This window comes from Asterias rubens, chromosome 22, assembly GCF_902459465.1.
Source record: "Asterias rubens chromosome 22, eAstRub1.3, whole genome shotgun sequence".
Taxonomy (NCBI): Eukaryota; Metazoa; Echinodermata; class Asteroidea; order Forcipulatida; family Asteriidae; genus Asterias; species Asterias rubens.
In genome coordinates this window covers 4763104-4778263 of record NC_047083.1, presented here as the reverse complement: position 1 = coordinate 4778263, position 15160 = coordinate 4763104, and the positions used below count along the sequence as shown (strand labels likewise).

Sequence of the window (15160 nt, the reverse complement as noted above, 5' to 3'; positions counted from 1 at the left end):
GGCGGTATACTCCCTAATGGGAGCTGAGAAAGATTAAAGGGATGTTTATTGGCCCAATGACCAGGGGACTAATGTAAAGCGCTTTGATACGGTTTATTGTGAAATGCGCTATATAATAATTTGTTATTGTTATTATTATTATTGCTGGTGCATATAATTTGACCAGGAACATTTATAATGGTCAGTTTCAGATTCTCAGGTAGCAACAATGAGGTCTTAAAGGTACTGCAGCCGATTTCACGAAACGCTAGGATCAATCCTAACTCGAGTTAGGACGAGTAACCCGTCCTAACTTAAGACGGGTTCAATGCGTCCTAACGTATAAGTATACGGAACTGAACACGTCCTAAGTTCTAAGATTAATCATAAGTTAGGATGAGTTTGGTGAAATCGACGGCTGGACACTTTGGGTAATTACTCAAAATAATTGTTAGCATAAAAATCTACTTGGGAACGAGCAATCGAGAGCTGTTGATAGTATAAAACATTGTGAGAAACGGCTCCCTCTGAAGTAATGTAGTTGTTTAGAAAGAGGCAATTCCTCATTCAATTAATAATAAAAGACTAAGCTGAAGCCTTTTAATTTTTATTCAACAGGGTCGTTATTGTTGTTGTTGTTGTTGTTGTTGTTGTTGTTGGTTTTTTTCCGTTGGTTTATGGGATACACCAAGTGAGAATACTCGTCTTTAAAACACCTTTCTGACATGCATTTTATAACAAACGGTTTTCAAACGCTTTTTATAGACCAGCTCGACCGATCCGAAGCAGCCTTTAAAATGTCGATCTAAAAATAACCTTTGACATTTGCTAACCCTATTGTGGAAGTAAACTGCACACAGCCATTATCACCCAGCATACAGCGTAGCTCATTTTTAACTGTAAGTATAACATAACTATATCATTGAGGTAGAAATATGTCTGCGCCTTGAACACCCAGCAGGGTGGATACGTGCGCATTACAAGTCTTATTATTATTATGTTATTATTAATATATCCATGTTGATGTTATTTTATCAGTTACAAAACTACAATATGTTAGTCCTGCATTATCCAACCTCGCTGTTTGCTTCGTCAGTGACACTCAGTACATGACACCCAGTACATGGTGTAGGCTAGGCCTATTATATTCTTGTTGAAGTTTTAACGTAAATAAGTATTAACGTCCTGTTTTACGGCAATTATGATTGCAGGTGATGCTAGTTGTTGTGTATCTCATCATTTTCTAGTGAGTGAGGCAAAGTCCTATAACCATTATCTCCTTTCTTTTTAGGTGTTCGTGCATTTCAGCACGAACACCTATTGATATTGCTCTGTTTTTTTGTTTCTTCGCCATCTTCCTTCTTCTTCACCGTCAACTCTTCTCTACAGCATAACTCAAGATTCAAGCCATACTGAACCTTGAAACTCATCAGACAATTGAACCTCAATACAGATAATTACAGTACAGTACAGTTAATTACGATCCTATAAGCTAAAGTAGTAGTCCAGTTTAATTTCTATACCATCCGCCCTGGTAATAGTTAATAAACAGGACAGTTCTTTTCAGAACTGAGAAGTCTCCCGACCCTCCGATTATCTACTCCACGGCAGTAGAATAAAGCAAGACAGTTCCCTAAGAACAACTCTACCTGGCAAGTAGATACACACATGGTGTTACCGCAAACCAAATATATATTAAAAAGATGTAGTAATACAATGATCCACACAAACATGCCTCGAAATTGCACGGTTTTCCTTTTACCTCGTCGACTAACACGGTCGGCCATTTATGGGAATCAAAATTGGCCGACCGTGTTGGTTCGTACAGTAAAAGGCAAACCTCGCAACCTCGAGGCAAACTTGTGTGGATCATTGTATTCTAACTTTTAAAACATCTTTCTAACCATTATGCATTTTATAAAAAAATGGTTTCAAACGCTTTTTATGGACCAACTCGTCCGATCCAAGGCAACGTGTTCCTTTAATATAGGATTCGATCAATATTGTGCATGAGTGTCAGTCATTGGCGAACATTACATCATTGGCTAGGAAACAACTCATATAGGATCACACCTACATACAAATTACACGGTGTTATGATGATGATCATAGAAAACATCCCTTGAATTATTTCTCTCTTAATGTCATATTTGATGAGAAATAACTAAAACTACAAAGCTATGTGTCACGAGAAAAGAAATATAAAATTAGAACAGGTCATGCAGCGGGCAACCTAGCAGTATGTATGCAATACAATACAACACAATGCAACAAAACTGTATTGTTCCTCCACGGGAGTTCTTTTGGCCTTTTCGCTCACATAAAAAAAACACCAATAAAAAGTACAATCTTAAAGGGGTTAAACCGTACCACAGACAAAACAGTTGGCATAAATAAGTTAAAAAGTGTAAGACGATCAGAAAAAAGGGCAAATACAGAAAAATAACACTAACTATACAAAACAATTGAAAAAAATAAATAAATAAATAAATATAATAGATTCTGACACCATGAGAAAAACTCAGGGTTTGCAACAACTTTGTTTTGATAATGACGTGTAATTTAAAGGCTGGACACTGTTGGTAATTGTCAAAGACTAGTCTTCAAAGTTAATGTATCTCAGCTTACGCATAAAATAAACAAACCTGTGTAAATTTGAGCTCATTCGGTCGTCGAAGTTGCGAGATAATAATGAAAGAAAAAAACACCCTTGTCACACGAAATTGTGTGCTTTCAGATGCTGGATGTTGAGACCTCAAATTCAAAATCTGAGGTCTCGACATCCAATATCGTGGAAAACTTACTTCTCGAAAACTACATTACTTCAGAGGGAGCCGCTTCTCACAATGTTGTATACTATCAACAGCTCCCCATTACTTGTAATCAAGAAAGGTTTTATATTAATATTAATTTTGAGTAATTACCAATAGTGTCCACTGCCTTTAAAGAGAAATGGGCAGGAAATGTTTTTCAAAGGGGTCATAATATAGAGTCCCATTGGGCCCCCAATGTTCTTGAATTTTAGACTCTGCGCAGCCTTGCTGTGTAATTTTTGGATAAGGCAACATGTATATAGCTTGTTTTTACGACATTTTGCATGCTGTTTACATTCTTCTCGATGTTTGCATAACAAAACAATTGTCAATATTATTTGCAACTAGTAAGGTTGAAATTTTCTTATAGGTGATGTGCACTGAACAACAACCGAATCGGGCGAAGAATGGGTATTTGTTTCATCGCACAGAGTTTGCTTGGCCAGACCTATTTGAAAACGGTGACGAAGTGAGTTGGTTTGGCCAATAATTCTTGAAAGTGTTGAAGACGGTCGAACCTGTGCTTACAGCATTAAGGGAGTCAACGATGCCAAGATCGTCTATAGGCCTGCGAGTGGCTTTTGTCTACTTCGTGATTGGACTTGCAAGGAGTAGCATTTGTCCAGCTGATAGAGGTTTAATAAAAAGTCATACTTATTTTAAGCATTTCAAATATTAATTTCGCTCATCTTTAGTGTGTATGCAACAGAAGATCTTGCGTGGCACTTCTGTTCGTCCCTTTTTTTAACCACATTTTACTTGCAACCTTTATAATAGAAACATTAATCTCGAAGAGAAACGTTATTCTCAAAGTTGTGTCTGGTTTTAATTCAAACTTACACATAAATTCCCCCAAAAAGTTTGCCAATCGATTGTAACCTTGATTTTAGAGTCCGCCCGCCCCTTTATAACTAACAGTGTCATATGAAGTGCACCCTCTCGTGTCCAGGTTATTCGAGTGTGAACCCTAAGGGTGCGTTCGATTTATAGCTTCCCCCGGTTGACCCCGGTCTGCCCCGTTACGTTCGAATAGCTTTGACGTTATTCCAGGGGCTCACCCGGGTCAGCGTCAAGTGCCCCGAGTGGAACGGGTCACTCAGGGCTGGGCCGAGGTGCATGACCTCACCACGAGAGGGTGAGTGATCGTTCAATTAGCTCTTGTCAGGGGCTCACCCGAATGAGCATTTAAGCTAATCGAACGCAACCAAAATCATTTCCCATTAGACCTGCGTATAAATACTCGGCACGCGCGCCTTCGGCGTGGAATGAGATGCATGCTGGTCTAGCTAGCGATTAGACCAGACTGCACCTCATTCAACAGTTAGTGCTGGCGAAATGTGTTGTTGTATTGGGAAAAGTTTTATGGCAAACAGTGAAAATGCTACACAAATAAATAAAACGAAAAAAAAAAAAAAGATACACACAGAAAGTTCCGCAACTTCTGTAACGAGGAAATATTCCATTAACTTTTGTGCCCCTTGTTAACATGCCTGGAGAGTCTTTGTGCCCTTCGAGTGATTTCACAACCAAATAAAACAAATCCAGTGTAACTCTCCGAACATCCGAGCAACAACCGTACAAAATGTCCCTCTCAGCAAAAAGCTATTATCCAAACTTTATCAAAATTGGATGTCACAAACCCCCATGTAATAGTGGGCAGAATTTGTACCCATGACCACGTTTGGGACCCTCTTATCTGTCTATTTTACAAACTATTTTGAAGTGCCTTTAAACCAATTATTACTTGTTTTCTCCTTAGTTATTGGGGTGCACCCTCCTTTCATCCAATCGTACCAAAATAATTTTATTTTCCACAATGTGCAGCTCTTGCAATCCATGATGTAACGAGCGCCACCAACGGCCAGGTCACAATCCAGCAAGGTATTCTTCAGCAAATTCCGTGCACTACTTTTCGACCGGGCGAGAGTGTAGCCGGTGTTCTTTGGTACCGTGGCAACAGTGACATCGACCCTCGAAAAGAAAGACTGATTGGGCAGAACGACAATAGGGCAAACCAGAAGTATGCTCTAACGTCATACAACGGACTGATCATTAAAGACGTCACCAAACAGGACGAGGGGAATTATGTCTGCATTGTTGTTCCTCACGAAGCGATCAACAGATATAGCGTGGTTGAAGTACATGTTATAGGTGAGACGTTGTTCTAGGGAAATATTTAGGGAGGTTCAGTTGCACGTTCCGCGTGATCGTGAACATGAAATCAACAAATCATTACGTTTAAAATATTACGTTTTTTATAACATACGTGAAGTTACCATTAGCATACGTGAAGTTTCCATAAGGCACGTTTACGTACGTGCGCGCAGACGTCACACTTGAGCATGCAATAAGCCCAAAGTGGCGGCGTCACGCACACAAAAACGTCACCATATTTTGACGCTCACGTTCACGTATTTGCTTGCGTAACGTTCAGCTAAACCTCGCTAATGTGACTTCCTATTAAATGCGCAATACTTTACTCAGTGACGCGCGTGAGGCGTTTAACCGACCAGTGTTTTCCGGCAAGGTGTGGGGATACGGTTTTTTTTATGAGACCTAATCCTTTTACAACCGGGGTGAACCCCTTCTCTTTTCGACAAGTGCAATGGGTTATCTTTAAGGGACTTGCACAACACACACGGGACCAACGGCTTTCACGTCCCATCCTAAGGGCAAAGCATCATAGTTAGGTGTCTTGCTTAAGGACACACGTGTCGCAACCGAGACTCGAACCAACACTCTGCTGGGGGGGGGGGGGGGGGCAACGTTTCCGAGGGATAGAATCTCCTGCAAAACCGTTACCGTAAAAGTGACCATAGCCATAAACAGTTTTAACATTCCAACAGGTAAACACACAACATTTTTTTTTTTTTTTTTTTCGTGAATCATCATATTATTATTCTATCATTCTTCATTCTTGGTAAAGTGTGACCATATTTTAATACGTTACGGCACCGCTGCTAATAATAACAGGAGTCGAACTGCCTCTAGCCACCGCTAAATCTCGGTGGGTTAGTTGGTATGACACTGCTCTATAGATGCAACGGTCGTGGGTTCGAATCACACGCAAGATATTATGACTGTCTGTGATGTTGTTCACAGAAATCGGGAAAGTACTGACCAGAGCCTGTACAGCTGCTCACACACATCGGTGTTTGTGGGTGAAACCAAAATATATATTAGGGACTTTTCGTTTTCGACGACGGATGGTTCTGCGACGGTAAAGATGACATTTGGCGTCATCTGCGCATGCGTCGGCTTTGAGGACGGTCGTCCTTCAATTTCTACGACAATACTTAGGATGAATCTTCGTTGTGCTGAAAACGACAACGTTTAGCTGAACAACCGTCGCAGAACCATCCGTCGTCGAAAACGAAAAGTCCCTATTCTTTACCCTCAGGCAAACTTTCATAAGAGTATTGCCATCATACAACTAAACACACTGTTATCTTGTCAATACAGAAGGCGTGTTTCAAGCCGTAGAAGCTGACCTCATAACTACGTCTAGCTTGGCTCAATCTTTACGTCACAGAATACCATGCCGGTGTGGTATGACGTCATCTTCAACGGTGTACTGGTCACAGGGAACCGGTGTTACGAGTGGAACTGATATTCTCGGTGCCAGGTTCCCCGGTGGAACTGTACTTCAGTTCCAAGGTCGAGTTGGTATCGGTGTAGCTTCGACCGGTTCGCTAATACTCAACTCTCTTCAAAACACCCGAGAAACTGCGAGGTTTTGGTGTCACGTTTTCGAGCTGGACGGGTCTTTGATGAATTGTTACGTCGACGCAAAGATAGTGAAAGGTTGATAACATTAGTTAATAAGAAAAATCACAAAAAAAACTAAAAATGAAGAAGAAAAGAAAATGAAAAAATGAAGACATTCCAGATGGTATAACTGACAAGAAGCATCACATGTTATAGAAAGATAATTAGAGTACTAAGAGTGTACATCTTAAACTTATGACAACACAAATTATTGTTATCTACAGGGAAAAGAACAATGAAAAACGTATAGAAAAAAGCAAGATCAAAGAAAACCAACAATTATTGTGTGCTTTCGACGCATAATACAAGGTTTCAGGCCTGAAGTCTTTTAGTATTTTGAGTGAGAAATAACCTCTTTCTCAAAAAACTATTTCATAGGGAGCCGTTTCTCACAATGTCTTAGTTTATCAACAGGTCTACATTGCTCGCTACTAAATGAAGTTCGTTTTTTTTGCTAACATTTATGTTGAGTAATAACCAATCGTGTCCAGTGTCTTTAACATGTGTTTCTTTCTCAATGTAGATGATGAAAAACCGTCAAACAATGCCCTTCAATCTTCAACAGATTCCTTCTACGTTCTTAAAGGTGAAGATCAAACACTGCCGTGTACCGATGGACCAATTAGCGAGCAGACATGCGACGTACAATGGTTTAAAAATGCCTCATCAGAAATAGAACTTCTTGTGAACTATACCGCCTTGAATGATGTCACGTATGACGATGCGGGTTTTGGTCTCGGTAGTGATTTTGCTCTTTTAATAAAATCTGCAGATGAAGAAAATGACGGGATATACATCTGCAAGATGAAGTCTGGATCCCAGCGTATGGAGGTCCGAGTTATTGGTAAGGAATGAATAGACTGGTTCATAGAATCTACTGCACTCTATAAGCTTGTAATAACCGAGTAAAAAAAACTTATTTAGCGTTCCCGCCCGCTTCCTTTTAAGAGGCCGCCTCCTTTTGTCTTTTTTGTATGAATTTTATTTTTTATTTTTTTTTTCGAATGAAACACGGGTTATTTTAAACGATCTCAGCTAAAACAATCTGAATGTCTTGTCTGAATTTCTCGTCCAAATGTTTCATTTATGTGTTGTGTATTTGAGCAGTAGAAAAAACACGGATATTTTTGACATTTTAAAAAGAATGGCGGCCATCTTGAAATAAAAAATAAAAAGCCCTTCCTCCTTCTTTTTTTTTAGAAACCCGGACGCTAAACATGTTCCTTTTTTTACTCGGCTTAATCCCATAATTTTCAGTACGGCATAGCTTTACAACTCTTTTAACGAGAATATATTTTTTTTACATTACAAAATTGACTGTATGTACTTCTCCAATCCTTCAATGCAGGTGATACGTTTCCACTTGACAAGGGCAACATTTCAAGAGTTGAAGAAATAACTTTTGAGCCTGGGCAGAATTACACGCTAGAATGTACGGTTGGTTTGAACACCACAAAAAGCAGAACAGCATTTTGGTCATTCGGTCAAAAAGATGCAATAAACACCACCGTTATCGGAACATTCAAATCCCCGGATAGTTTGGTGAACGCAGAGAGCATTGGAAGGAACAGCTGTTATAGTATCACCGTTGATGGCGCTCTACTGCTGACCGGCTGCCTGATTGATAGTGACGTCAGATACTGGTGTCACGTGTTCCTAGACGGTGTACTGTACCGATACTATGTGGATTTGGTCGTCGTACAAGGTAGTGTGTTTGTTGAAGGTTGGGGAAAGGTGGGGTTGATCACCGCTTGGGATTGTCACGTTGGGTTAGAATGACGAAACGGTAAACATTGCCCCGAGTTGCAGTTTTCAGCGCAAGGAGTCAATGACAATACGCCTTTCTTAATATTTATGCATGAGGTACGTCACAATGCTAACCCAAATCGAGGCAATGGGCGCAGCCACTGCAAGTGATGGGGGACTTGCGCCCATAGCCTCATTTTGGGTAAGAATTATGACGTCATGTATAAGCATTGAGAGAGGCGTGTGAAGTTGCCTGGTCAAGGGTTAGACTGCTCGATTGCAATATCACAATTGGGTTGTGGGTTTGAATCATACCTGTGCTATCTTCTGATTTCACAATGACTAGAATAAAATGTTGTCGTCCAGTTACTGAATCCCAATTTCTTAATTTGTGTATTTCATAATCAACGTTAAACCATGGCATATGAGAGAGATTTGCTGTTGTCAGCTTGGTGATTAATTAACTCCCATTGTGGGAGGTGGCCGAGTTCCCTTGACGGAAAGAACATCTAAACAAACAGACAAACAAACATACAAACAACCAAACATAACCAAAGTAATGCCTAGCAGACAGAGGTTTTATACCGGCCAAAACATAATGGACATCCTCTTCAATTAAAAAGGTTACCAATAACGAGCAGTTTCACAATTAAAAAGACCTATACAACTTAAAGATGGCTTCATATTTTTGTGTTCACTCGTTGTATGTTAATACTCCACATTCTTTTGAGTTACTTTGATAACTGTGTGTTGTCTCGGCCTTAATAAAAATTGCAATTATCGTAAAGGAATTTTATACTATTGTTTTCTAAATACCGTTTGTTTTCTGCAGATTCGTCGAAGTCTTTCTTGGGTCCCTTCTGGATAATAATCCCCATTATCGCAATTGTCATCATCGTGTGTTTAGTGACTGTGCTCTGCTGGAAATCCCGAGTAGTCAAACCGTCTTGCTCCAGTTACGTCATGGTTGATGTCGAAGGTAACTTGAACGGTAAATTTCTATTGATTATATAAAAAACTCAGCCAATCTAGAGCAAGTTCGAAGACAAACATTTAGTCGACAACTGACCAGCATTGATGCAGCAGCGATGGATTTCAATTGAGTACCACCGCGGTATACAACATGTCATTGCCTTTCGCTATAGTGTCACTGGCTCCACTCTGCGCTTTGCAGAGGTTAGCATGGAACTGGCTAGAAAATATGGTTATGAGGCTGGTTCCAAATGGTCGATCACATTAGTCAACCAATGGCCGATCAGCCTTGGATCGAGTCAAAATAGTCAACCTTTACTATGGGGCACATTTGAGAGTGACATCATTAACAAGTGCGCCACCAAGAGGCTGCGATGAAGAACAGACCCTTGCCACGGAAGAGGCAAAGTGGATTGATCAAACCCACTTCTTTTTAGTAAAGTAGAGCAAATCTGTCGTTTTAAAGTAATACAAGCTTCTCCATCTTCGATTAAGACCAACTTTTCCAGTGGTTGATAAGCATAATAAGTTATCCAACCAATGTGTTTTGATAGTTAACCACCTACAGGCGTCATTATCCTTTTTATTATAGGTTTGTCAACGGCGCATTTTTGGGTTGGGTGTATACCCATATAAATTTACCCAGTTTAAATGGTGCCCCTTGTTTACCATAAAAGGGCTACTTGTGACAAATCTTGAGAATGGGGCTTACTTTACCATTTTGTTTATATATATTTTTTTTTTAATGTTGTCAGATTCTGACGCAGAGCTGATTAGAGTAGTCAAGGACGAAGTAATGGTGAGGGTTGCAAGAGTTCCAATAACACCTTGGGCTACAGACGACACCCCATCATGCTACAAACCAATGGTAGACGTCTACATACCACCCCAATTGTTCATCAAACACAAAGCAGCCGAGCACACCATACGGTATCAGTTAGAATCAGACGACCAACTCTTTGACGATGGTATCTCACAGTTAAAAAGTAAGCATGTTATCCTTGAGGGTAGGGCAGGTAGCGGGAAAACCACTCTCTTGCACAAGATTGCGTTTGAAATGTGCATTGGGAAAGCCGAAGCATTGGAGAGACAGGTTAGGTTGGTGCTGGTCTTAACAGCTAGGGTACTCCTTCAACATGGAAATCTTGGTGACGCAGTCTTTCAACAGTTAGGTCAACCACAACACACAAAGATATCGCCAAGTTCTATCAATTTATTTTGCAAAAGACACACCTTGGATGTGGCGATTCTTGTTGATGACTGCGAGGAAGTTGGACAAGTCTTGGAGTTTATCAGAATGCAAGGTCTGTTTGGTGCTTACGTCGTTTTGGCAACAAGACAAATACGGGATGCAGATTTTAGATCTGAGTTTGATTACCGTCATGTCACAGTCTCTGGCTTCACACCGACAAGTTCTCGAGGGTTCATCAAATGTGTTCTTGACAACAGCAAGAGGAGCGAAGAACTTGTCGGGTATCTTGACTATCATATTTTACCTCCCGATGTTGAGTCTCTTCCATTGAACCTTACGGCTCTGTGTCAGCTATCTTTGTGGACAGACGGTGAAGTTTTCAGACGTCGCCTTAAAACAAGCGAGTTGTTTTGTAAACTGGTCAAGTGTTTGTTTGATGGTGCTGCGTGCAGAACAAAACAACAGGGCGATGGTAGTGGTCAAACCATGGAATGCCATCAATCAACTCGAGATCAACCGCGCCATGGCAGTAGTCAAACCATGAAAGGCCATCAACCAACTCGAGATCAACAGGGCGATGGTAGTGGCCAAACCAACGCAGGCCATCAACCAACTCGAGATCAACAGGGCGATGGTAGTGGGCAAACCAACGCAGGCCATCAACCTACTCAAGATCAACAAGGCGATGGCAGTGGCCAAACCATGAAAGGCCATCAACCAACTCGAGATCAACAGGGCGATGGTAGTGGGCAAACCAACGCAGGCCATCAACCAACTCGAGATCAACAGGGCAATGGTGGTGGGCAAACCAACGCAGGCCATCAACCAACTCGAGATCAACAGGGCAATGGTGGTGGGCAAACCAACGCAGGCCATCAACCAACTCGAGATCAACAGGGCAATGGTAGTGGGCAAACCAACGCAGGCCATCAACCTACTCAAGATCAACAAGGCGATGGCAGTGGCCAAACCATGAAAGGCCATCAACCAACTCGAGATCAACAGGGTGATGGTAGTGGGCAAACCAACGCAGGCCATCAACCAACTCGAGATCAACAGGGCGATGTGAGTGGTCAAACCAACGAAAGCCATCAACTAAGCCAACATCAACAGAAAATGCTGGTTAATTTGGGAAAGATAGTAATACCAAGGGTTTTACAGAATCATGGCCTATTTTGTGAGCTGTCCCGAAAAGATGTTGATCAGTTTGTTGAAAGCACGAATAGTGCCTTTGACGAGGGTGTTAGAGTTGGGCTTCTCCGTGAGCGAGTTGGAGGTTCTGCATCTCAAACAGAACGAACGGCTTACTTTGTCCTAGAGATTCTCCAAGATCTCTCTGTCGGCATCAGTTTGACCCAAACCGATAAAAGTCTGTCTTCCTATTTGGAAGAAATGGTGCTTTTTGGAACGACATTTGCCAAAGCGTTCCTGTTTGCTGGTTTGCCAAGTCATAATGCTTATCCTTCCATAAAGGGCGTAATAAAAAAGACACTTGTAGATATTACAAGCAAACTGAAAAGTCTGACACCAGTGTTTGGACAGTCCTTAGCTCCAATTGATCAGAATAAGTTTTTGAAACTAAAACAAAGCTACATGCACATGATTGAAATGTGTCTCCAACTCCAACATGAATCAGGAGGTGGAGTGAGCTTACCGATCAAGGTCAGATTATTGTCAGTAGGGAGTTCCCCTAAAGTCAAAGGCAAGATTCGCTTAATAGGGGTCTCAAGTCATAAGTTACAGTTGCTTTCGTACTCTCTCACACACCTGCAGACAAAATCGAAGATCAAGTCCATCAAGTTGCTTCGATTTGGCAAACACCCGTCGAAAGAGCTGAGGAAGTATCTGGGGGATTTTCTTCCATACGTGTTTGAAGACACTGATAAAGAAACGTCCAAACTTGAGGAGACAGAATTGGTTAATGTAACGCTGAGTTTGTTGTTGGAAAGGTTTGAATCTAACCTAAGGGGTGAGGTTGATGGGAGTTCATCTAACCTTGACCTAGACACCGGTGTCATTCTTGCCATGCAGTCTCCATTTCTACAAGACGCCATGCTGTCGCAATCAGGTGAATGTTGCTCGTCAACCCCTGCTAGAGACTTTGCCCATTGTCTCCTCAAGCTGACGAATTTGGAGGAGATTGTCTTGATTGGGTCGATTCTAGACTCAAAGACCATCTGCGAGATGGCGAGAAACCTGAAGAATTTCAATCAGTTGAAGATGCTAGATCTTCGTCTGAACGAGAAGATTGACGACTCTGCTTTCAGTGAGGTCACACAATCAGTCTCTTCTTGCAGAAGCCTGGTTGATCTTAGACTATCTCTGTACGAGGTAACTCTGCAAGGGTACGATGAAGTCACGCGATGTCTTGAAAACGATAAAAATGGTTGGAAGAGATTGAAGAAACTGTTTCTGCTTCACGGTAATCAAACAGAAAGGTTTGTGGTATTTCTATCCGAAGTCATGAGGTACCTGAAGAATATCAATGAATTCAACATCGCAGCACTCAACTCGTCTGAGGAGTTGTCACATGAAGCTATTGCCGGTTTTGAAAGTGCTTTCAAGTCGATGAAGATCGGTCAGAAAAACATAGAGATTGAGAACATGGAAGATTTGAGGGCTAAAATAAAACCGGCTTCCAAGGATCAGAAGCAACAAGCTAGGAGTATCGAGCCGGCAAAGGAGAGCGAAACATGCGGTGTATCTGAAACCTCTCTATCAACAGATGAAGATTTCGAGCTTGTCGAACTACTCAACCAAGATGAGGGTAGCACAGAAGAGCTAGAGAGTGGAGTCTAGCAATCTAAAAAATGTCCGCCCCCACCAATTGTTGTTTTGTTTTATTATCAATAGAAATATATAAAGTATAATGTATATAGTAGACTGCTCCTACTTTTATAATAGTATTCGTAATCATGAAATCAAAGTATTTAATGTGAACTGAATTACGTTCCGTGATACTGACATGTAAACGTGAGCTAAAACATTGCGGCGCCCTTGGCTGGCTACGTAACGTCACTTAACAATCAAAATAGACTCGTGCAGTCGTAACATCAACATTCATGTCAATTTGTTCTTGCTCCCGCCACACAGAAACATAATCGTCGCTGTTTAGGTTTTGAATGGGTGACCCTTGACCAAGTTGGCTCAATTAAAATCCAAGATGGCGCACTTCAAGGTCAAAGTGGCGCAGGTGGTTAAGTAGTACACATTGGCGCTATTACCAGAAACAATACATACCACTATCTACCACTTGTACGCTAGATCGCCAGGTGGCCACTATTGTGTACAAAAAATTACGTTTAAGCATTTTAGGTGCTACACCGTACCTTAACTTGTTCTTAATCTAAACTTGGGTTCGAATGTAATTTTGCAAACAATGTGCCTGTATTTTACAATTTTGTTGTTGTTTGATGAGATACGAATATGTTTTTAAAGTACAGATTCATGTTAAATAGTTTGTAGTTTAAATTTGTATAGACTGTTATACGTGTTACTGATAGAAGTATTTTTTTTTTTCATATTTAGCAAATCAAACGTTCCTCCGTGACAAGATACGACTGCTTTCTGAACAAGGGCGTTTTAATACGTTTACATTTTTCAGCATTAGTAAGCATTCAAAATTTATTTATTGACGAAAAATGATATCTTCCATTTTATTAAACATAATACTATATTTTTGAAATGGTGCTCGAATGTAATTCAGCACAAATTGCCAAAGTCAAACTATTTCCAGCATTTTTAGCATGATTCTAATACAACCATTGACTTTAAAACGTGTCTTCCATTTTAATACACAGATAATATTATATTATTTGAAATTCTGCTTTAACGTAATCCCTCCCAATTTCCAGTGTTTAATCATAATCTTTTTAACATTTATTTTACGTATTTTATATTTTAAAGTCCCAAGTTTTGTTTTCTTATGTTTTAAAGTTTACGGATATATTGACAGTTTTATTATGCGCTTCCATGGGCGTGGCCATCGTATGTCGTCCGATGATGAATTTGTCATTTTATGTCATGTACATGTAGGTAGGATTTGAAACCTTGCATGGTTGGAGTACAACTTAAAGAGGTTTGCGATAACATCATGTGAATAGTTTTGATGGTGAAAAGAACCGCTGGTATAACTACTCCAAAAATCTCGGGTGGTATTCGAACCCACGACCATTTTTCACAGAACTCGTGAAAGTACTTGAGTATACAGTGCTAACACACATCGGTGTATGGTTAAAAACCAAAATTAATATTATCCCGATGCAAATCTAACATCTCTTATGACTCCTAAATCAGTTAACATCAGTTCTTTTCAGAGTCAACACTACTAAAAAGATATACCGCGAACCTTTCTTTATTTTATTTCAAAATGTAAAATGGAGACTAATTTTGTTTTTGTTACAGTAAAATTTTGAATGTTTAATATTACCCGCGTTAATTTCGGACATTGTTTTTTAGTCGAAACCCCCCCCCCCCAAAAAAAAAAAAAGGAAAAAAAAAAAATTGTATAGTTTGATGATCTTCCCAAGATATGCTTAACTTAAGTTTTAAGTGTTATTGAACAAGGTTTCTCTTTTTCTTCATTTTTGACAAAGATTCCCACAACAGAAATTGTATAATGAATTTTATAGGGTTTGTATTTTGTAGGTTTGGTAATGAGTCTGAAAATACTATGGCGGTACTAAAGTTA

At 40.2% G+C, this 15160-nt stretch overlaps 1 protein-coding gene across 1 annotated transcript; it reads left to right on the top strand.

Annotated features, from left to right (window-relative positions):
• The first annotated feature begins 823 nt into the window (after positions 1 to 823).
• Positions 824 to 14934, top strand: LOC117305123. The gene is made up of 8 exons (XM_033789890.1): positions 824 to 878; positions 3163 to 3427; positions 4617 to 4943; positions 6255 to 6596; positions 7084 to 7404; positions 7909 to 8265; positions 9139 to 9285; positions 10034 to 14934. Exons 2-8 carry the CDS (start codon positions 3340 to 3342, stop codon positions 13267 to 13269), a joined length of 4818 nt encoding a protein of 1605 aa, XP_033645781.1. The 5' UTR covers positions 824 to 878; positions 3163 to 3339; the 3' UTR covers positions 13270 to 14934.
• The last annotated feature ends 226 nt before the right edge of the window (positions 14935 to 15160 follow it).